General features: G+C 41.1%; 2 protein-coding genes across 4 annotated transcripts in view; one reads left to right on the forward strand and one right to left on the reverse strand.

Moving 5' to 3' along the window:
- Nucleotides 1–25313, forward strand: part of LOC104928802 (E3 ubiquitin-protein ligase TRIM38) — an 899066-nt gene that overhangs the window by 200427 nt on the left and 673326 nt on the right. The window lies entirely within an intron of this gene.
- The window catches only part of iqsec3a (IQ motif and Sec7 domain ArfGEF 3a), a 94739-nt gene that overhangs the window by 34795 nt on the left and 34631 nt on the right, over nt 1–25313 (reverse strand). For 2 of the 3 annotated variants that reach the window (XM_019273482.2, XM_019273483.2), the window contains exons 3-4: nt 11966–12659; nt 1583–2877 (exon numbers count right to left, since the gene is read on the reverse strand). In XM_019273482.2, coding sequence (XP_019129027.2) covers nt 1583–2877; nt 11966–12659 — 1989 coding nt within the window. The remainder of the gene's footprint in view (nt 1–1582; nt 2878–11965; nt 12660–25313) is intronic. The other variant, XM_019273484.2, reaches the window with a different exon arrangement.

The following is a 25313-nucleotide window of genomic DNA, read 5'->3' on the forward strand; positions in this document are numbered from 1 at the left end:
GAGTTTCTACAGAAATAGTTGAGGTGGTAGGGACAAAAAAAACACACAAAACAATAAAATACTCCCTCGCTTTCTTGGATTGAAATGCTGAAACACTTTTTTCATCTCTGTTCCCAAGGTGCCGGTCCACATAGTGCTGAAGGAACTTTTAATTACATTCACAACTTGCAGCAGAATTACTAATGAGAATTTTAGGCTTTGTGGATCGTTGCCATTATTTTTTTTAAATTCGCCCCTCATGTATTCCAAGTACATTCCAGCTACTCCATCAGTGGGTTGAGCTCCACTTGTGAGTCCAGTAAATTCATGTGAACCCATTCATGTGTTTAGGTCCTTCAGGGTGAGCTCTGGGTGAAAAGGTAATAGAGCATATGGTAAATCTCCTTTTTGGTAATTGATCATTTATGATAAGTAGCTGGAGGACGAGCATTCAATTTTCTACTGCAACACTGAGTTACTTTAACACACAGCTCAAGGATTCAGTGTTTCTCTCAACAAATCAAACCCACAGATTCAGTCAGCGCTGGCCCTGTGCACTGTTGTCACCGTGGCAACACTTTTTCTTCCTATCTCTCGCTGCCAAGTAACCACCTTGCACCTGTCTGGTGCATGTCTTGGGACGGTCTTATCTGGTTTTGACTTTGTCACTCTTCACTAAACAGCAGAGGAGGGGGGGCTGAATTCACAATGACTGAAAAGCCGCAAACACAAACAAGCTTTTCAAGACAGACATGTTTTTCTTCTGCTGACAATTTGTGAAACCACAGAGGAAAATGCAATGGGAGTTGGGTAGTGGCTGGGAAACAAGAGTTATCTGTATCAGGTTTTACACCTGGGTTCTATCCATGAAAGATGCACTTTAAGACTGGCACATAATACCTGTCAGATAAGAAGAAAAAGCTATATTTACAGTATACAGCATATACAGACAATAACATATATTGGTGCTTGCACTATTGATTGAAAATAAACACAAGAACAAAAGTGCAATGGACTCAACAGTGTGTTTTCCCACTCTAACATTAGCTGCAATGTCCGGCTAACTAGTAGTCTACATACAATTCTCTCTCTCTGTGTCCCGGTTCTGATTCGTCTTTCTGAGATGAATGTTGGCACTGCAGATCTGGCTCAGGACTTGGGCCTCAATCTGTTTGTTCTTTTAACACAACAGGGACCTGTGAGGAAAAGCGTTTTTCTTTTGCCCTTTGAGTCCAGAGGGCCGCATCAATCCTCAGGTAGAGGAGGGGTAGAGGTAACTCTAACCTCATATTAACAGTATCGACTGTGCTGTACAGCACAGTACTCAAAGTATTTCTGATAAAACCACTGTCTTTTTTCCTTTAACCTTCCCATTTATAGAGAATTGATTAGGTGACAACACCAGGACCTGGATTACCTTTACAATTTTAGAAAATAGGAAGAACTAGAAAAATGTTTCTGTGCTGTGGATCATTCATTTTCTGCAGTTAATCATGTCAAACCAGTCAGCAATGATTCAGCAGTGATATCACAAAACCTCAGACTTCAATGTAACTAGAATCATCTAAGCACAAAAGAATAAAAAAATGCAGTGGCTACTCACACATTGAACAGGTTGAGGCCAATGCGGTAGAGGCGTTTTCGCATGACGTCAGTGGACAGCGTGGGTGATTTACAGCTAGCTGGGTTCTCACAGTGGTAGCGTGGCAGGCTGAGGATCATGGCCTGCAGTGCTTCCTTGGACGAGGCTTCAGATGTAGAGCGTGCCTCTGTCGATGTGCTGCTGCTGCTCATCTGCTCTGAGCTGTTGTCCGCCGTCTCTGAGCCACACCTCTTGACCTCCAGCGGCTCTACAATGGGCAAGCTCCCCAGCACTACAGCCTCCTGTGGTGGAGGGGCGTAAGGGGGTTCTGTGGGTGGTGGTGCCGCCACCACCACAATCTCCTCTGGGCTTTGAGGGGCAGCCATCTTATCCAGAGGTGTTAGGGGAGGTTGCTCCTCCTCCATTCCAAGCTCTTCTTCACTAGGAGGAGGCGCAGGGAATTCATCATCCTGCTCATCTCCTATATCTGATTCTGGCGGAGGTGGGGGTTCTTGTGGGGGTGGTGGGGGATCTATGGGTTCAGCTGGGACCTCTGCAGGAGGAGGAGGAGGAGGAGGATGATGTGCGGGGACAAAAGGAATATAAGCTGGAGTGGAGATTGTTGTTGTGGAAGTAGGTGAGACAGTGGTGTAGGCTCCTTCTTGTTGGACACAGCTGCCGAGGGTGACGGAAGTGGATGATTCCATGACTGAGGATGAAACACGGATGTTCTGGCTGTCGATCTGCACCGTCACATCCCGGAAAGCCATCATGAGCTTACTTGCACTTCTCGACAGGTCACTTGGATCCATTGAGCCTTGAGGAATTGTTGACTCTCCCATGCCACCTCCTTCTCCTCCACCTCCTACTCCTGCTGCTGCTGCTGCTGCTGCACTGAAGGAGTCAGCACTGAACTGATAAGTGCCGCCTTCTTGAAGTGAACACATGGTCTTCAGGCTCCAGTTGCTGAGTGCATCGTCTATAGACTTTGCCAGCGACTGGACCTGTTCAGTGAATGAGTCTTCCAGATCGGTTAGGGTACCACCAACCGTGGCGGGCAGAGATGGTGAGCGTACCAATGGGATGCCTGCCAAGTTGCAGCCTTCTGCCAGGGCCCGTTCAGCAGAGAAACCTTCCGTGTTTTGCACACGGACCTTGCGTAGGGAGATGCGTCGAGGAAGACGACTCTCAAGCAGTGAATTACGGATCTTCTCGAAGTTCTTGCTGAGCTGGTACTGGCGGAAGGCAGTCTGGATCTTGCAGGCAGCACGGCGGGAGATGAGGTGGCCACCGTATTTGAGCTCTAACATTTCGATCTAAAATTAGAAGAAAGAAACAAAGAGGAAAAGAATGATTTGCTGCAATCAGTTCATAACCATCTGCAATTACTAGTGAAAACCGTCAGAGAATCAAACATATATGACAGGTAAGAAAGGCCAGAAAGGACTTCAACTGTGGCTCCCATAACCCCCTATATCACAGATACGTCTATTTGCAGAAATGGAGCATGCATACCAGTGTTTCAACATTTGTAATATCCTTATGCCTGTCACTTTGGTGCATGGAAGGTGAATATGGTATATGGGTTGAATAGCAGTGTGAAAAAACAGGTGGTGTGTGGGTGGAAAATGAATGAGCCTAGCTGGACATTGAAAGAGGAATGGGATAATTGTGGTGGGAAAATAAAAATAAATGAAAACCCCAGGAGATGAAAAGAATCCAATTTCTTTTTCTTTCTTTTTTTTTGAAGGAGTATGCAAAATTCAAACATTAAAGTACCCGAAATTAAAATCATAATATCCTCAGATGGTTCAATAATTTCGCAAGCTGGCTTTGTGATGTGTGTATTGAAACTATATGCAGTTTGGTCAAAGCCACACTCTGAAAGAGAGAACACGGGAAAGGCTGACTCATGGCATTTGGACAAACTGTTCATTTCCTCGGCAAATAGAACTCATAATCTCTCCGAATTCCTTAGAGAGGTCCTCCACGCAACTTTAAATTGTCTGCAACTGAACAAGCCATTAATCTTTCCTGTGAAAAATTGCACAAATGCTGTGGGAAATAGATAGAGATGTAATATAGCCATCCTCATCTGGCAGCAGCTCAAACACTAGATGAGACCTCTTTGAGTTTCCCAGAACAATCAGGGTGTGGGTATCTTTGGAAGTACCCAGAAAGAGCTGTTATCTTCTCGGGGCTCTTAAGTCATTTTCATTCGGAGTAAATCAATGAATATAATTCTGTGTCTGTTCTAACTTATCAAGGACACGAGTGTGGAGAAGGATTCAGCTTGGAAAGAATAGCGGTGTCACATTTTGTCATTTCACAAATATCAATAAATGTACAGGTTCTAAATATACAGCATAGAAAACACATTAAAAATAACATGGCATTTCATTCTGGGAAATAGAAATCCTTTCTCTTGCCTCCCTCAGTGTTTTCTTAGGCAGCTGGCTTCTTGCATAAAGCTAGTATTAAAATATCCCAGCTCTAATATGCAATTGAACGATTGGTTACCGACGCCACGAAGGATCAAAATGCAACTTTCAGCTGCTAGTCCCCTTTCACTTTAGTCCTGCACAAAGTCACCAAACCACCTCGTCTGATATGCTGTAGTGCCTCGAGGGTTTGCATTTTGTGATAAGTGGTTAGTTCAACACGATGCAGCCTCTGCCGTTGTCACTGGAGGGATGGAATCACATACAAAGCTCTTTAGAAAAGTGGAATGACACTGAAAATCCATCTTATCTACTCCATTTACATTTCACTGCAGAGCCTCCGTGAGTAAAGTGAGACGTACTGAGAATATTAAGGTGGTTTCTGAATAGGGACGCTGGTTTGGTGCTCTACTGTATCTGCTGATGGTACCGTCTCAGCCGCTGTCAACTTTTTCAGACTGAACTCGGCCTGAATATTCATCAGTTTTTAATCTGGATTGTTCTGTGACAGCGCTGTGTGCACTCTTGAAATGACAAGGTTAGCCTTATCACCATGACTGTGCTCTAAAATAGAACTTGTCTAGGTTTTTTTTTAAAGTCACTTGCAGAGGTAATATGATTGACCCTGTTACTCAGAAAGGTGTCCCTCATCAAAACAAATTCTGCAAAGAGTTCCACAGTCGAGGTGCCCTTGAGAGTGAGAAAGGACCGATCAGACGGCTGCATTTGATTAAATGTGGCAGTCGAGCTTGTTTGTTTTGCCTTCCGCGTAAGCCGGGTCGGGGATGATGAATAAAGCATTTGGGTCACGTTGTTTCCTTTTATCGGAGTGTGTATCTGATACACTTTGCCATTCAGATGGAATTACAGCCATGAGGACGAGCTGCTACATGATTATGATGGAGAACAAAATAATGGAGAGGAAGAAGAAAGTAAGTAAAGTAGACAGGATTTGATGTCAGCCTAGTAAGAACTGTGTTGGGACCAGACGTGTGTCTGTATATTGGTTTTTCTATACTGTGGAAGTTTGACGCAATAAAACACAAGCATACCTGTCTTTATTAGCAGATTGACAATAAGGAGGCATTTCTACTGGAAAAAACCCCACAGGAACAGAGAGCCGGGCTCATTGTGTGCCTAGTTTTATCCTCCATGTCTAAGCGATGTTGACATTAAACATGACAATCTGTGCATTGTTTACGAGATCTTACGAGATCTTTACTCACAGGGCATCCCATTGGTTATACGATTTGTTGTTAATCATTTCCACAATCTCACATAGCAGTAACAATACCAATTTTGGATGCTACAGTGTCACATTATATGGGGCATAAGACATCACTTTATGTTTTCTTTTTTAGAGTTCTGGTCTGGCCCATTTTTGGGTCCAATGGTGTGCCCATCAAAAGGAGATACAAGTTTGGATGATATGGTGATTTAGTTTGGTTTGACTTTAGCAAATTTAGTGTTTCCTCTAGAGGGGCACTCAGTCAAAAAGGGTAAATGGACTGCTTGGGCAACTTTAGCCCAGCCTTGTGCATTCCTTGAATTATCTAGTAGACCTACTGAAGCGTTGCAAGTTTATGGAGTCAAAACTTTCAGTGAGAGAGAAAATGCATTTTAAGTGACCAACAAAGAGAAAAGAGACCGCACAAAATTGCATTCTCCCTTACTGGTTAGTTTCAACTCTGTTTTGGTGGTGGCTTGTAAGAGTCCAATAAAACTGTCCATAGTTATCATGCTTTAATATTCTGCCTCTTAAATATTAACACCCAACACTAACTATATGGTTTTTTTTGACCACCTGGTGAAGTCTTTTTGCTCTGTTTTTGGTCTCTACCAACTCCTGAGGTAAATATCGGGCTCTTAAGCTGCTGAATGCCCCGCTACAGTATGTTCACCAGCTTATCATTAACTGTCTGCTGTTTGACGTTGAGCAGATAGCGTATAGTTTGCTCACGTGGAATAGATTATGTAAATGTTGAATATATACGCGATTAATGTTTAACATCTAGGCTCTGACGTCATCGCTCACCTCAAGGAAACATCAGCTCAGCAGGGTGCGGAAGAGTGACGATACTCCTCCGCCCATGGGAAAAAGCTAAACTCAGGTGGATGCCGGGGTGGAGGGAGGTGGTGAAACGCTGCAGCAGTGGTAAGAAGCAGCAGCATAGCTTTCAGCTTCACCGCAATTAAAAGGGTGTGTTAGATATGTGTTGCAGAAGACTCAGGATTCGCTACATTTTAACACTAATAGCAGTATTTCAAGAATGATTATCGTGTTATACCAGGATATTTATGGCCACAGTGATCATAGCATGAAAATGTGATACCGGCACATCCGTAGTTTTGAGCTTAGTGTGTGTGCTACATGTGGAAACAGCAAAAAGATGGATGAACAGAGCACGGAAGACACAAGAAAACAAGAGGCTCAGGGGATTGAGGAGAAGGGAAGATATAGAAAGAGGCGCTGAGACAAATGGTCGCGCCAAGAGTGGCACTGCTGAAAATCCCCCCATTAGCGGACTGTCAGTTGTACCTCTGATCACTTCACTAAGCGCTGATGGAGAGAGATTATTCTGGAGACACAGTAGTTTGAGACAGCGTTGATGGCACTGCTCTGTTCCACGAGGGTCTCTAAATCGATGTTGACGGGCAGATCAGCACCACGCTGACCTCATGTTCCCCTTTGAATGAGAGAGGGGGAATAACCAGAGCGAAGTGGCACGGCGCTGCAGTATGCTGCTCTACTTATATGTAAAACTGGCAAGACACTACTGAGAGGAAATTCTTCTCTAAGGGATGGATAAGAGTAAAATATTTAAAGTCAAGGACATAAAAAGGATAGCATATATCCACAAAAAGTGTATAGAAATTTGAGGTAATGGTCACACTGTAATAGAAAGCTTGAATGCAAAGTGTTTTCGAGTTGCAGGGAACGATTCCGAGCAGCAGATAGTGATGGTGGCTTGAAAAATGGGACTTTCTTTGTCTGTATATGAAATATTAATACCCAGAGGCTTTGGAAAAATAATATGTTTTAGTCTGGAAATGTTTGTGTAGGTCAGCCAAGTACAACACACAGCATGCTTTATTTTTTTTGTGATTTCGAGGGGCAGTTTTTGCTATTTTAGGCTCATGTTCTGTGATTATTTCGTCCTACTTCTTCTTTAGGAGCATTATCAGAGAATTCCCCTGAGATAATTACGTGTCTACCTCATCGCATTCTGCTTATTTATGCTGAAGCTGCGTGACAGACACATTTTGCTTATGACATTTGGACTCTGAAGCTTGTAATTTTCAGAAATCCATTAACCTAACCTATTACATTTTGTGGATTTCTTTAAATGTTACTGCATTTATGAGCTTCTATAATCTGCCACAATGTCACTTATGTGACAGTTTTGAAGAAAAATGCAGTTTTTTACCACAGAAAGAAATTTTGGGGAAACAAATGTAGGCTTGTTTGCTTTTTAATGGGTCTCCCCGCTCAAATGTGCAAGAAAAGACTGATGTGCTTTAGTAAAACAGCAGATCATCAGATCTTACATGCTGCAGAAATATGGGGGCAAAATGCAAAGCTATGATTATTAGCTTTCATGCTCATGCACGCTCGCTTACAGCACAGAAACATCTGCATGATTAATGAGATGATTATATAACAGCAAAAAAAAAAAAAAAACTGGGACACGACTAATGCTGACTGTATTACAAAGCGAGGATGACAATAAACGACTTGATGTCATCAGAAGATGGTGATCCGTTAAGCTGATCCATCCTTGATCAAAGTCAGTTACCTGAAAAGGTCGGTGGTTACTGTAGGACTAATTCAGATGCAGACAAAGGAAAGGATTATATTGACTCCCGAGGCCTACAGTCGTATTAGAGTGGCAAAAAACTATGAGATGGTACATTTTCACAGTTCGCAGCAGCGACCTTTTCAACAATGTCATCACATTTGCTGAACCAGCAGTTTTAAGAAAAGCTACTGAACATATTCAACTTTGTGGAAATCATTTCTGAACTCCCTAACCCTTGTTTGATATTTCACTTGCACATTTACACAAGTTTATAAGTGAATAAAAGCCCCCCCCCCCCAAATCCAATGATTCATTTTACAGACTTATATAAAAAACAGACTTATAAAAATGCATTTTCACAGGCGTCACAATTACTTTAGAAGATATTACAGAGCAGGAGCAGCCAGATTTCATCAACTATCACTTCACGGTCGTGTAAACAAAAGGACTAAACTTGCATTACTTACTTTTCCAAGACCTCTCCGTTTGATTTACATCTTTTTAGTCAATTTGTCAGTGCTATATAAACACGTAGTAAGAGGGAGAGGTGTGTACCTATGGCTTTGGCTGAAAGAGTTTAAATAGACAGAGCAAATGAAAATGCAGATAGCGAATAAGTCAACACTCTCAACCGGTCAATGGTGGCTGTCAGTTTGTGGATTGTTTTTAATGAACTCTTTTCTTCCTCATCATCAAGTGAAGGTGATTTCTGTCTAGTTTTGGGGAAATTGACCACTGGACTATTCACGTTTTAAATGTGACTACATTACAGCAGACTTGCACAGCTAAAAATGTGAAGTTACGTTCGCTCAGTATGAATTTTAAAGGCACTTTTTAGAGTCGTGGATCTGCTGTGACCTCCACATTTACATTTAGTCATTTAGCTGACGCTTACATCCAAAGCGATGTACGAAAAAGGGAAACATCAAGCAATAAGTACTACTCACATAGAATCAAGTTCTAGAGAGAGACAGATTTAGCATGGCCAGTTGTTGGTAGTGTTGGAAAGGAGGTGCTCTCTGAAGAGCTGGAGGTCTTCAGGAGTTTTTTGAAGGTAGAGAAGGACGCCCTGGTACCACGTTTTACCAAACAACAGACGAGAAAACTTTGGATTCCCCTGGGTGTACAGGTGGCAGAGCCAAGTGTGATTCATATTGGAGGAGTGCAACGGTTGGGAGGTAACATATGCCTGTATAAGGGCCTCCATTAGTCACATAATTGTTAATAAGAGCAACTATCAACCCAGAGAACTCAGATCATCTGTGTTTCAGCTTACATGTATGTAGTCAGCTAACGTAGACTGCGGTTAATATATCATATGTTATGGTGACTTGTGCAGGAGTGACATCTCCAATTAGGGAATAAACTTTTTCCAGGGGTTACGTTACTGAATGTTCACTGACAAAGAGAGATATTGATATAAACTGTGTTGTTTTACCTCCCCACAGACTGTTCATTAATTTTAGTATTTGTGAGACTTTTAGAATAACTTTTGTTTTTGACAGCAGCCATACTGATTATTTTTGACAGCTTGTACTTTTTGTCATCCGAGACGATAACACTAATTGGAATTCTCAACCGTGTCTTTGTCAATTAAATGCAGATTTACAGGTAAAAAGCATAACTTCATGATTATAATGTTGATGCAGTTATTTTTCTATTCTATTCTATTTTTCTATTAATCCGGAGGATGTCAAAATAATTTCAATTTTAATTCTTTAACACATTTTTATATATATATATTACCATATGTATGATTTAAAATGATTCTTTATTTAAACTAGATTAAAAAATTAAGAAAAAAGGTTGGACACTCAAGTAGGAATGAGTTAACGCTCAAATACTTTTTCATGAGGTTCTTCCATAGGAATCAAGGTATCGCCCCACAGATCCAATTACCCCAACATTGATCTGTAGATGCATCTAGCCCTTGCACCCCAACTGTACAGACAGAAGATCAATCTAGATGATTGTGTATCTCCCGCATTGTTGACAGGGAGATAGTGGAAGAGGAGGACTTTCAGATGTGAGATTAAAAGAGTGAGAATGGAGGTGGGAGGGAGACACAGGTTAGAAGCAGAGGTTGAAAAGGGAAGTGATGACTGAGGAAATTAAGTAAAACTGGAGTGAAAATGGAGCCGACAGAGAGTGAAATAACGCAGCCATCCACTCAAATACATTAATTTCAGTGGCCAGTCGCTTGGAAGATGGATTTCAGCAAACATCCACCATAATGCTTCAGCAGCTTATCATAGTTTGACACTGGAGTACGCAATCCAAATGACTCTGACAGTGTCACCTCTAAATAGATTTATCTTCACAGTCTATGGATGGTACCCTGAGGATGAGAAACACTTAACACCGGGGCGGCAGTGTTTACTAATTGCTCTGGGTTATCGATCAAGTGTGGTCAAGTGTGCCTCACCACACTCACAGTGACAGCGATTGAAGTCAAGACTTAAGGGAAGAAGGTCAGCAACCTTTGTGCCTCATTGAGAAACCATAAAAATCAATCCATAAACATCGCAATGGATATTCCTAATGTAGATCAATCTGATGTTACCTCTTTGGTCAATTAGATGTCAGAAAATAGTCTTAAATGTTCAAGTTGATGTCTTCAAATGTCTTGTTTTTATCCAACTTACGTTCCACAATCCAATCCAAAGACAATCAATTCCCAATGCTATAAAACAGAGAAAAGCTGCAAATCCATGCAACTGGGAAGCTGAAATCAGGAAAAGTTTGGTATTTCTCCATGCAACTGGGAAGCTGAAATCAGGAAAAGTTTGGTATTTCTGCATGAAAATTACTTAAAGAGCTACTCCAACTGTTTAATATTACACTTCCATAAAGTTCTGAGACTCGCATGAGGCAAATTAAAGACTGAATGGTCAAAATTGAAGCAGCAGAGGCTGAGACCTGACTTTTAGCCCCTGGTATGGGTCGAGCTCCAAAAAACAATGGATCCTACATTTCCCATAAAGCAGCTTGACAGTGTTTTTCATTAGGCCCTCTTTTCTTCCTAAATTCCCTCTTCCTTTGACCCCACACCTCCAACTTATAGCAAACTATTAAAAATTTTAGGCCTCAAGCCTGGGGGTGAAATAACCCTGATGACATCATAGTGACATCATTGGGGTTATTTCTTCACACTTCATAAAGATGAATTTTAGAGCAAAAGAACACATTATATATCCTTGTGAAGAGCAAACTGAAATGGGTGTAGTGCCCCTTTTTAAACTGCAGGTGTAGAACAGTGATCAGGATCCCCACAGGTTAGACCCAAACTCTGCTGCCTTACCTGGTCGAAGATCCATGGACTGAAGAATGTTGGTTAGATGGATGACAATGAAAACGGATGGCGGATGTTTGATGGCTCTTGAAATGGAGATGATTATGTAATGACTTCCAAGCCCCTGATGATGAACAGCGTGATAAGAACAAACATGAGAACATGAAAACGCATGTTTAAACACAGTCACAGTTCAGAGACGCATCAGTTTCAGACAAAATCGGTTTAACTGGCCGTAATAAGATGAGAACAGATAACAGAAATGTGGGCTTTTCATCATCCAGAGTGTCTCAGAAAACAGCAGAGAAAAGACTTTCCATTCATGCAGATACAAATGCGACACATTGTCTTTATTTTACCCTGATGTGTGCACGTGTATGTATGCATCATTGCCAAAATAAAACAATGTATAAAAGACCTGAACCTAAAACTTAATGCACGTTAGTCACTCTATGTTCAGTAAATTACAACCCAGCAGTGAAATACCCTCGGATAAATGATATATCACCCTGAGAAAACATTGAGATTTGGTGAAGGACAAAACCATGCGAGTATGATGATGATGTGATGACATGGCAATGACAATGACGGTTCATGATGGTGAAGAAAAGGAAGCTCATCATTAGTTGATACAGTTTGGAAAATCGAGAAGTGCCGATAGGGGTCAATACGACAAACAATCAAAAATAAAGATCTCATCGAACACCAGCCGAAAGTCCTCCTCCTCAGACAGAAAACTACACAGCACAAACATGTCAGACCACAAGACGTACAATACACACAAGCCAAAGTTACTGTACCTGCCGCCCTCCCGCTCCCCTCACCCAAAACAACACACCAACCCTCACCCCCGTCCCCAACACAACCCTACCTGCTTATTTTTGAGGTCAAGCGAGAGCTCATAGTCGGAGGTGGCGGAGTGCGAGCCGGCCCCGTTGCGCTGCACCCTCAAGGGCGAGGCCGTGTGGTGCAAGCTGGCTCTCCTTCCCGCCCCACCTCCTTTTGCTCCACCCCCTTCCTCCTCCTCCTCCTCCTCCTCTTCTTCTTCCTGTGCTGGCTCGGCCTCACGTCGCTCGGCCTGTGCCACCTCTCCATCTTGCTTTCTTTTTGCCTCCACAACTTCTTCCAACTTTTCCTTTTCTTGCTCCCCCTGTGTCCGCTGCTCCTCTCTGCATGGTGAAGGGGCTTTAGGGGCGTCCTGTACTGCTTCCTCGCTCGGAGCCTCGACTTGTGGCTGAGGCTCCGGTTCGGGCTGTGGTTCTGGTTCTGGCTCCGGCTCTGGCTCTGGCTCCGGCTCTGGCTGAAGCTCAGGTTGAGGCTCGGGCTCGGGCTCGGGCTCCGGTGCAGGCTGGGGTTTTGGTTCAGGTTCTGGCTGAGGTTTGGTTTCAGGAGTCTGTGGTTGGGGCTCCGACTGGGTCTGTGGCTGTGGTGGCTGAGTCTGAGGCTGAGTCTCTTGCTGCTGTTGATGGGGCTGTAGTTGTGGTTGTGACTCGACCTCACTCTGCCGCTCCCCCTCTCCTCCCTTCCCTTCCTCCCCCAAAGACGAGTCTGGAGAAAGGTCATCGCTGTAGAAAGGAGGAGAAAACGCAGAGTGAGGTTGCTGCTGCATCCGTGGTGAGCTCTGACCTCTTCTCCAGGCTGCCTGGGTTAGTGGTAAGAAGTTGACCCTTTCCTTTTTCTTTTTTTTTTGTCTTTTTTTTTTTTGTATCATCTCACTCAAATCTGCTACCAACTGTGTGCAGGACCAGTTCATCTGTCTACCTGCTCTGTTCTGTCTGCTTCTCTTGTCTGTCTAGACACTGACAGACAATGAAACGGAGTAAAAATGTACAGCACAGACAAAAGCAAAGTGTGCAAGATTGAAGAAAAAAGATCAAAAGTGATAATTTATTTAAAAAATCTTCAGAAGGAAAAATGTGAAAAAAGAAGAAGAACGTAGACAGCCATTAGTGACACACACCCAGCACACACACAGACATGGGGGACAGTCATGCAGCTAATACAAATGTCTGCACGCCCTTTAGACTATATGTGTGTGTCATTGCATGTGCGCAAGGTAGCTTTTTATGGTCTGTTAACAACAAGAAGTGTGATGTGAAACACAGAGGAGAGGTGGGAATCTGTGTTTCTGAAGACTAACAAGACCCTTTCTTGAATAAGCGCCTTTTTTTTCTGTGTCGTGAGTTTCACCCCCCAAAAAACAACTTGGCTTCTTCTTTGTCACCATCCTGTGTTTGTGCTTCTTGTTTCCCATTAAACTCTGATGGCCTTGCTAATTTTTATTGGTCTCTGACTTGCTATAATGTCATTTCTATGTGGATGAAGTCACACATGTACTGGTTCTGCAGTATAGGCTGTGTAAAGGCAATTCAAAGATTTCTTTGAAAATCCATTAAATATGTTGGAAAATAGTTGCTGAAAACATGCGACAAGACTTTCAATGATATATTACAAATGTGGAGTTAAAACTGTTTTTCATCAGTTTTCAGTCCAGGATTTTGTGGGCGGTCCTTAAAGGGTGGCTCGATGACACGCTGAGGCCACACTGAGCATACCCCTGCACCACTAGCATCGAGATAAAGATTCATTCATCTGTGTGTTTCAAAGTTAGTCATGTCATTTTCTGAATTCATCTGACAACATTTCAATCGCTTCAAAATTGCTGCATGACTGCTCCCACGAGTGGGCGTGGCTTCAGTGCATTCAGCAGACACGCCCCACAGTCCTGGAGCTGAGAGTACTGCACATTTTTACCCAATTTTGACACTTAATTTCACAAACTTAGCGATATTTTTAATCATTCAAATTAGGCTGGTTGGTTAATAACACTAAATTCTTTGGTCTGACAAACTCAGAACACATATTTATTCTTACTTTACACAGTCTTTAAAGGTAAGGTAAGGAATGTTTCTACAAAATGTATTGCAGTCCATTTAATTAATCAAAACTGCAAAATGGTGTAAGAGGTATAAGTCAGGGCAACAACAAAGTCAGTCGGATACACCATCTGGGGACCATGAATCTGTATGTGTTAGTAGATGTGGAGATATTTCACTGGGTAAACTAAAAACGTTGACCTGACATTAGCATTATGAATAATGCCAGGGTGTCAACAGAACTATTAACATTCATCCGCTGAGCACCATGAATGTGTGTACAAAGTTTTATGGAGATATTTCACAGGCTGCCAGCATGCTATATGTAGTATGTAAGTTAATGACAATTTACTGATTTGGTCCTGCTTCAGTTTCTGTTCAGCTTTGCTGACTTCTCAGGTTTTATGAGGCCAACATGTTAAGTATCAGTAGATTTTCTTGTTAGTGGTTGTAATAACAGCATTAAAGCTTCTATCTCATAAGATATGGTGATGAGACTGGAGTCAGTGAGCATAAAATCAGGACATTCAGGTTGCCGTATGCAGAGTTCTGCAGAAGAAAATCAGCATGATTTTTCCCCAGAGGGGGAGGAGGCTTTAGTGAGACGACAAACTTATAGACTTGAAGAACTTGCACAGACAAGTGAAAAGCGTTAACATAATACACAATCTGTGTATTTGTGGCAAAACTTTGCTATCTTATAGTATAGTATAGAGTGTTTTGTCTGTACACAGACTTAAATCTGCCTCCTCCTTCTGCACAGGAGTCTCAGTACTCATTTTCATCACACGTGGCAGCACATAAGCTCGAGGAGAAAGTATCTTTAGCGGGGGATATAGCTGGGTGTGCACCTTCTAAAACAGAGCTTGTATGAGTGATGAATAATGAATAGCGAAACAAAGTCTGCTGCTTCAACGCTCAGCTGCAGGTGAGCTTTTCTTTTTCTTTTCTTTTTTTTTTCTTGTGCGAAAAATAGACCCGTCTGGAAAAAAACAGACGACTTCTTTTCGGAGGAGAGCGTAGCCTACCATCTGAGCTCACAGTATTTCTGCTCGTTGTTGTGAATCTAAATGCGGTGCTTTCACATTTGCATTTTGCAGGAGCACTTGTTCTGCTGAGAGATTATCTGACAAGCAATAATGTGCGGCTGGATTTCAGTCTAAACTCCGATAAAGTAACCTAAAAAAGTTTTTTAAAGAGGGGTTATTTGTGAGGAAGCGCTGTAAATAAATCACCATGTCACTGAAAACAACAATATATGCATGTGTGTATATTTATGTAAAGCATAAGCGTTATTGTAAACAACTTAAACAACTCTAACCTCTAAATCTGTCACTCACACTCCCCTTTCTGCATATCAACTGTCCTCATCCTCATTCCATGTCATCTTCTCTGTCCAACCGTCACTTCCTGCCACTCTGTCCTCCACCTGGTGAGGAGATTGAGCGGTTCCAAGTGTCAGCGAGACTGACGAGGCGAAGACAAGCCCTGTATGCTCTCCATCTCTCTCTCTCTCTCTCTCATCTTCCCCATGCATCAGTTCTGAAGATGGATGAGTGCCGCGGCCTCTGTGCGTTCCATCCAGAATATAATTATGGCGTCCGCTGACATCTCACACTCTCTCTCTCTCTCTGGCAGGCCGCTAACAGGCCGGTTCTGACGTGTGACGAGAGTTCAGGTGTGTGTGTTGTTTATTTAGTGTATCACCTGGGCCAACACCGGACCCGCAGAGCAATTGTCCACTAGTTTAACATTAAGCAAGGAGTTCAGCGCAGCAAATATTAATTCACATCTGTGAATACAAAATATGACGAGAGGCAAAGGAAAATCTAAAAACTGAGAATGAGTGTCAATATTTCTAAAAAAAACTATGTGAGGCATACTATATTTGTGTGTGAACAAAGTGTGTCAACAGCATTTTACTGTTGTAGCTGGTTAAGGTGTGGCTACTTTAAGCCCAACTTTAAATCCACAAATCCGCCAAATTAAAAGACCAAATCTGTCCCTTTCATGACCTTCAGAGCGACGCATAAAAGTATTTTTGTCCAGATGCCACTCTCGGCAGGACAGCATCATTTCTCTGTGCCTTTTAAAAAAAACTGTTACATATCACTGCTGAAAAATAAATCCATTTAGTGATGTGATTTGTGATGAGTTCACAGAAAGATCACGATTCGGGTTTAGATGAGTACTTAGTTAAGGGAGCTTTTTGCCACTTGAATATGAAGATATGCAGTTTTTTTCTTAAAGTGATGTTTTGATGAATATAACGTTGGTTTACTGATCAGATATTTTGGCTGTTTGTTCAGTTCTTCTCCAATGTGCTGTTTTTTTTTTTTTTTAATGTTGCTGTTTTTAATGGGGCAGCCTGAGATGTGGGCAGGATATTTTTGGAAATGAGTAACCAGTTGCCAAGATACTGGTCCCAGCCAAGAAATGGTCCGTAAATAGTCTTTAGTTATTTTATGGATTAAATTAATGAGACATAACGTGTTAATTAATGATCTTCAGTGGAATTGGTAAGATGTTTTTAAAGAAGAACTTAGTTTTACAGGTTTATAGGAAATAGGAAATCTGCATATATGAACCTTTATAGCTTCATCTCGACTTCAGGCTAGAGGTTCAAAACTACATTAGCCGTTACTATCTGATTTCTGATGACCGTAACTGATATTTCCAAACCCCTAAACCAGGATACTTAAATTGACATTCATGCCCGAGCCCATGTATGAGCCTATGCATGCACCATAGTCATCAGGATGAGGGACAACAAGTGCACCTTTCAACACCATGGACACCACGAATGCAGCACTGTCATCACCAGAAGGAATCTGGAGCTCTTTAGAAAAAGTCTGACTCTCTCTTTGCTTGCAAACTGTTTGCATACTGACAGGATCTGTCAGAAAGATCTGCAAGCGTCCCATCAGAGGCTTGCAACAACCTTGACAACGACATTGAATGTTTAAATCCAGATGCATGGTGCATTGTTTATATTTTTATACCGTGTTAGGTATTTATGACTGGGATAGAACATAATAAGTTATGTTAGCATTGAAAACAAGTGGAATATGAGAATTATTGTTGTTAATTGTGGAGAAAACTGGGACATTTTAGTGTTTTACAGATATTTGTCAGGACACTGGGACAATCCTGGACAGACCAAACTGGACAAATGGTCATCTCTGATTGAACTGTTAGGGGCAACAACATAAATGGCTAAATTGGAAGATGTCTATGCTCGAATTGTTTGCCTTGTATCTCAGAAAGTATTCAACAACCAGGACAAGTGGTTCCATTGCGAGGGAGAGCAGAATACAGATTCCCAGAGTCCCAGTGCTCGCTACAGCCACTGAGCATCTACCACACAGTCTGTAAAGGGGGATGACATCCGACAGGAAGACCACTGTCTTTAAGCAGGAGGTCCACTGATTATGTCTTCAGTGTGAACTCAGTCGCCGTGGGCTGCTTCGACTTTCATTAACCTTGATCGCAGAGCTTTTTTGCTGCATCATCACTGTTGAGGTGTGAAGCAGCACAGATGAGGTATCAGACGGTGTGAATAGTGGGTAGGGGGTTCAAAGGGTATATCCTCTGGTGGACTGCCGCCAAAGAGTTGCTGAAGAGGGCATTATGTTAGGACAACCACATCAGCAGAAGTCATAGCAAATGAGATCCCTGAAGAAGCGACTCTCTGCTAGCATTTCTTGCTCGAGGAAGTAGTTTTCTTTCAATCTCAGACGTTTTTCTAGACTTTTCCCATACAGGGAAAGAATAAACTATTTCACCTTCTGTTGCATTTTCTGCCTCTCAGAATCATTCCTCTTTAAAACTAAGCAGGAATCACTCGCCTTGTCACTTATACTAAATTCCTCTTCCGTTCCCGCTTTCCCTATATCTGTTTCTCATACCGCTCATAGAGAATTAATCAGTTCATCAGACAGAACACAAGGGCAGACTGTAGAGCAGAAGCTCCTGCATAAATAAGCATATTTCTTTCTTCCGATTCATGCCGAGGGTAATGTATGGGGTAATTCTGCTGAATACATCACCCGAGTGTATTTGAAATTCATCAGTTTCTGCAGGCAGGAAAAACATGACTTAGAGCCATGTGCACAACGAGCTAAACTGCCAGATTTTTTTTTTACTTTTTAATGTTCGCCATGTTATAATGCTGTATTAGTGCCCTTAACAAGGAATAAATCTCTGAGAAAGGAAAATTACAAATCTGTAAATTAGCTAATTTGCTTTAATCTCACACTGATGAATTCCCAGGCCGCAAGAAGGACACAAATCCAACAAAAATCAGCCGCCCTGGCAGTGACACAAGTTCAGTTTCGCACCATCAACCATTTCTCTGCAGAGTGCAAATCATTTCCATTCCAGTTCATTTAAGAAGCTCTCACCCCTGATTAAAAAACACAGGCTATTAAAATGCATGTCAGCTTCAAATTAGCATTAAAAAAACCTCTGGTTCTCTCTAATCAAGGGGTCAAGGCTGTTTTTTTTCCTTCACTGTTAGAGATCATAAAGAGTACATAACATAATTTCATACATCTTTTCATTAATCTATAAACTCGCCTCTAATTAACCTCCCTGTGAACATTTAACCATTTACAATGGGACGGGACACTCGACTGACTTTCATTTATTTTGTGTTACTTTTTAAAATATAATCTGCTGATGAGAGGCCAGAGATGCAGAGGGAGACCCCAGGTTACTAAAAGAATCAGATTTATTGCCAACTAGGTTTTTACTTACAAGGAATTTGTCTTGGTGTTATTGGTAATAAACAAAAAAATATATATATGGAAGATAAAAATCAAGTATTAAGAAACATAAACATTTGTGTTCAAATGATCTGAAATTAAAGAGTTGTTGTGCAGAAATGTGCAAGTAGTTCACAGTGTGCAGAATATTATAAATGTGCAGATATACATCAAAATGAAGTAGCCCAAAATAAAAGTCAGGATATCATGGACTCTGTTGCATTGTTTTTGACCATTTTTAAAATGTGTCACTCACAATTGCTCCGACTTTATCTAAATGTAATGATATATATCTAAAGTTGAAGGACAGACAAAACTATGACACATAGTGCACACCTGTCTCTGGGAAATTACGTAAAATAGATTACCGTAATTTTGAGCGCACCCGAATATAAGCCGCACCAGCTACATTTTAAAAGAAAATAAATTTTGTACATATATAGGCCGCACTTGAATATAAGCCGCAAGTTTTAATGTTGTAACATGAGATATTTACACAGAAAGACGGTACACGGAAGATTTTTTGTTTTAATTTAAGACAATTTTCAAACTGTCCCTGAAAACCAGCAGTACAGCACCAACATGCCATCAACACGGCATCAACACGGGATGCCAAGATTACGTGCAGTAGCTCTATTTCCTCCTTCGATGGCCAGATCGATTGCCTTTAACTTAAAAGCTGCATTATGCATTTCTTCGTGTTATCCATGATGAGGGTGTGTGCATGATGCGCAAAATGAAAAATCAAAACTAGTGTCTTCTTTGGCGCATAATCTTTCCCCACATGTCCGTCTCACTTTTGCGTTCACTGCTAGAGAGTGCCCCCCGGATTCGTCACCACATCATAATTAGGAAAACTACTTAATTCAATATAAACGAGGAGACAAGGTTGCATAGTGACTTGATCACTCATTGGGATGTAATAAAAATTGATGGTGCAAGATGAAAAATGAAATTATTACACTTCATCCTGAGAGGGACGTTAACGTCTGTGCCAAATTTTTTATGGCAATCCACCAAATAGTTGAGATATTTCATCCAAAACAAACAAATATATCACTAATCAGTAGGATTCATCCTCTGGGCACAATGAATGTTATGGCGATCCAGCCAAAGGTTGCAAAGTACATGAAGAATAAAGACATACAGTATAAGTTAAATAGCACAATATCGCTTCAGAATTAAAAACATCACTCTGGGCCTCCATTCATCAAGAGATGATAATCCATATATCCTGTTTTTGTGTCAGTTTTTGATGATCAAGGTCAAACATACATCAGCTACCCACACACGTCTGCAGACTCCCATAACAGCCACCCCCTTGTTTCATAGCACGCAATAAAGTCCAGAAAAGGGCTGAGAACCCATTTCACATGCTTCCGGCATATTGTGTGATCTCCAGAGTGCCAGCAGCACATTCTTGGCCACAATACCCTTTAGTGTAGAACAGTTAACAAATATAGCCATGACATGTTTAAATCATGAGGCAGTGGATGAGTCACATGGCTAACAGGATCTGTGCTCTTCTTTCTTTCCCCGCGGACAAGAAGTCAGAGCCTCTGCACTTAAAGCATGCTAGGAGAAAGGTCAAAAAAACAGAAGAATGAGGTAATAAAGTCACATTTTAATGGTTATACAAACATAAAATACGCTTGGAGTAGATCTGCTATAATACCATACATGGCTATCTCTGCCCTCAGAAATTCACCTTGAGTAGACATGAAGTGATGCATGGTAGGTGTTGTCCTTGTGCTTTCTGCTCGCCTCGTGATCAATCCTGAAGTGATGAATTGGATATGGAGATGCCAATCAATACTGCGCTCACTTGGGCGGTACGACATAGCTCATAAATAGCACTTATTTAGTAGGAAGGAGGCAAGGAGAAGAGAAGAAACCTCGGCATAAAAGATAAGTTTGTAAATCTGTATTTTATATGTAATCTATACATTGTAAGAGTCGACTGAGGAGGGCCGAGATCAATGTCGACCAGTTTATGTCTCTGAAAAGCAGAGAATCAGCCTTTGGCTCCTGTTAAAATCCCATGCAGGCACTCGATTCTTTTATGGGGAGCCGGTGTTTGATATCACAGGGTGAGCAGGTTGAGGTGAGACTACAAACCAAGACACAACAGACTCAAGATTCTTGCCTCCCTGCTGTAAAATAGTAGGCTTTTATTTCACGTGTTGAATTTGATAGCCGCCCTAAAGGATTTAAGAACAAACTGCTTGCTCATACAGTATGCAAGTATATAGACACAGAACCATTATAACCACAGGCATTCCCATGCAATGTCAATGAAACATCTTCGCAGCAACAACAGAGCACAGAGTATAAAAAAGAAAAACAGGTTGGGCTCGTGAAATATGCAAGACAGGATTTCAAATTGAATCACTTCAAAAGCAGATGCCCCGGGATGTGGGTAAAATGGAGGGAGAGACAGCAAGAGTGAGAGAGAGAGAGAGACAGCAGCGGTGGAAATTGCATCGTAGATTTATGGTTGACATACTACAAATATAAAGATATATGTATACATATACACAGCCCACTGCTCATAGGCAGAACTTTAAGTATGGCTAATGGCAGACATTCACAACATCATTCAATGTCACAGAATGTCATTTATAAATCTGGTTGGACATCAAAAAATATGTTGCTATACTACATTACTATACTTGCTTTTGGAGGAAACATTAATTACGGCCTGAATTGCATTCACTGACTGGTTTCTTTGTTCATATTGCTATTCATAAGGCTCTTTGCTATGAGGTCCCAAGTCAAGTCCATGTCTTTATGCACCAAATTTAATGTTATATAAAATTCCTCCATGCAGTATATAGTAGTAATAGTGTAAGTAAGAATCTACAGACACACTCTGTGAGTCCTAAGTTAAATGTTAAGCTATCTCAGTTTAGCATGTTTGCGTGCTATCCTTTCTTTCTTCTAAACCTTTCTTGATAATTGGTGCTAAACACAAACTACAACTGAGGACGACGGGAATGGACAAAACAAAATGGTGCTAAATGAAGTCAGGTGATCACCAAAGTTATTACAATTCATCTTTAGGGGGACATGAGTGTTTGTAGCCAATCTCATGGCAATCCATCCAACAAAGGTTGAGGAACTTTATTAAAAACCACAAATGTCGACGAGGATATATCATTTAGAAAGAACGTCTGTAAATTTCATCTTAATCCACCAAAAGTTGTTGATATATTTCAGTTCGGACCAACTGACCAACAGTGACCCAAGAGTCAAGCTGCTAGCAATGCTGAAAACACCTTTACCTTCAGTGCACACTATGTGATTGGCTGTTTTTGGATATATATGTGTGTGTGTCAGGAAAAAGAACAAAAGAGAAGAGCTGATGGGCGTCTTACTCTTCGCCGTTCCACGTCCAAAGGCTAAACTCCAAGACAAGTGAAGTCATGAATCATTGCTGTCAACGTCCTTTTTGAAGTGCAAAGTCATCAGATTCACAAATCGAATCTAATTCGAGTCAAGGTCATGTGACGGTGGAGACTCTGTACCTTGAATACCAAATGTGATGAGGTATTCGTGATGCGTATTCAAGTGCTTGAACCTACATGTTGACCGTAAAACACATGGCTGTGAAACAACTTGCACTTTTGAACACTGTAACGACAGCTTATATTGTGACAGCACCTCTGTCAGTACAAGTCAGTATAAGTCATTTAACTCTGGAAAATCTAGTAGTTGCTTGAATGACATTCCTTTAAACCTTTGACCTTTTAAAATGCCATGTATGCGGTGTTACAGTAGGTAGGTTAAGTCTGCTTTAGATTGTCATTGTCTCATGCTTATTTCCCTGCTTCTCATCACATCTTGTTACACATAAGAATGCTATTTTTATACCTCGTGGTAAAGGCAGCTTTTTATGGGTGCCAAACAGAAAGGCAGAGAGAAAAAGGGTGTGTTCAAGAACAACAATACCCAAAGACAGAATTCAGCTGCTGCTTTGCCTTGCTGTGAGTGGAACAAACAATCGAGCCGTCCCCCTACTCTGATGTTTCACAAGCTAATTGCCTATTATGTAGCTCGTCAGGGGGAAATAACTGTTTTTTTTATTTTTTTTATCCTTATTTGATTCACTTCCTTTCTCACATATTTGAAAATATCTGCAGGCAGCTTCCGAGTCTCTTGTTGGAATTCGACTCTTTTAACTTCAGGGATCACATGGCAGGATGCTGAGTCATTGAAGCTTGGGAAATACCGGTGATGGTTCAGAAATATCTGAACAAATCTGACTTTCTTAAAAGTATACAAAAGATATTAAATAAAACTGCTGTGCACACAGTGTATAAGTGTATTGATTCTGTTGTTTTATAATAACTGGCTGCAGTGAGGCTTATTGAAGTTATTGGCTCAAGGAAGAGAAACTATATTGAGGAATAGAGTTTATAGCAAATCTCGTGTACCTACAACACTTGGGTGAACACACACTCACAAAAACAGAACATCTGCTTCTTCATAGCTAATTTTATAAATGCCGTTTTTGCAATTGCAGTTAGTCCCTGTCAGTACTGTGTTAACCTATTGAGGGTAGAGAGATCATATTAATTATGACTTAATTCAGCCATGTAGTATTTGATTTATTGTAATTCACTGTGATTGATGTGTAGGTTGTCAACCCCAGTTATATATTGGCTGCGTGGTCAGGTTGTAATGAAACAAAGACTTGAAAAGCCACTGCTGTGAAATGACAAGGTAACTATAAATCTGAGATCTCTTATACATACACACATATATATATTTCAGGCATATTCGCAATAAGCTTCTTACTATGATCGATGGACTCATGAATATAAAACAATCTGCCATAGTAGAGCAGTTTTGGTTCTTTTTATAAATGAGTATTGTTGTACATGTCGCAGTATTTCCCACAAATATACACAATCGCAATGAACCACATGGATAGTTGTGAGGAGCTCATGGAGGAAGAGGAGGAGAAGTAGCAATCGCAAACCTACACAAAATCTTCCTGAAGAGATTCTACCAATTCTTAAGAGAGATACTGTTCGGCATTCATTAAAAGATGGTGATCCAGGCCAGAGGAGGAGGTCGTGGATGTTGGTTGGTTACAGGATATGTAAATTAAATAATCTGTCTGTTCATATGTGACAGTCATCGGTTCTCTCCACAACAAACAAAGATTGAACTCTGAACCCTTATGAGTTCACTTCAGTGAAGCGACTCTTTTATTACACATGCACTTATTAAATTGGAGAAGACAAGCCACCCACCATGGTCTGAAATCTCCCGGGACCTACTTAATGTCATGTGGGCGAGCATACACAGATAGATATTACACTTTCAAATATAATGAAATTTCTCTTGGTATTAGCTTGTTTATTCTGATTTAAGGTGTTTATATAACCCATGTTTTTTTCTGATTAAGCTCTTCTTCAAACCAAAATCCATTGTTGTTGGCTAGATAAGAGAAGGCTACTTTTGTTGCGTCAGAATCTACTGCGAATTTTGAGCGGTGAATGCAAACTGCACCATGAGCGATCAGAAAATATGGCAAAAGCAATTGACTATCTGGAGTTGGGCTTATGAATGGTGAATTTAGTGTATGTCAATTCAAATAAGTAAGAATAAAGACTGGCAACATGGTAGTGGTGGAAAAGACTACTGTCAACGGTGAAGAATGAGGAAGAAGAGTAAAAGTGCTCACAATGAGCTGGAAAAGGTGGATGGAAAGACGGATGAACTATGTACATTACATTGGAAATACCCAAAGAATGACCAAGGGAGAAGTCAGACCATCCAGGGAAATCAGAGGCAGCTGCATGGAGATAAATCCAGACTTTCATTACATCCAGGAGGACAGATGAAATGAGTGGTCAAATTTATGTTGGGCGCTGGAAGTTGCTTAAGAATATCCATGAACTGGAAGTGATATTTCAGAATGGGACAGTGAGAGGATGAAGCCTTCTCGGGAGCAGAAAAGGCAGATTCACAAATTGAACCAAAAGCTTCACAGACGTGTCATGAAAAATGAAAATGATACGAAAATGAAACCGCTCGGTCGTGGTGTTGGAGACAGCACCGAACAAGATCCTGCGAGTGAGAAATTTCCCCTGTGTTGAGGAATGACTTTGCTATATGGAGGATAAAAATGAGTTCTGAGAGGATTATTAATACAGTGCTGAAACTGATTATCTAAGAGATTATAGCCAAAACAAACAGAGGGGAGGGACAACTGGGGGCAATGGAAAAATACCAATTTCCAGAATGATAAAAGACAGAAATGATGGAATGAAGTGCAGGCTGCGATGTTAAAATGTAAGATCAAGTGCAGTGATGAACTGTAGGATATGGACAAATTCAAAGACATTTTGAAGAGACAACCAGTGAAAATGCTATAAATGTAAAGACACAAGCAAATAATGGATGTAGAATGAAACTAATTGCATTAATGGTGATCCCATTAACCTTTTCTGAAATACTGTATTGACTGAATAATTGTCAGGTGCAGATTAGAGAGTAAAGGATGGGATGTGTTAAACCTGTGTTAAATGAGAGGCACAACAAGCTGTAAACACAACATTGGCAT

Source organism: Larimichthys crocea, chromosome XX (genome assembly GCF_000972845.2).
Source record: "Larimichthys crocea isolate SSNF chromosome XX, L_crocea_2.0, whole genome shotgun sequence".
Classification (NCBI taxonomy): domain Eukaryota; kingdom Metazoa; phylum Chordata; class Actinopteri; family Sciaenidae; genus Larimichthys; species Larimichthys crocea.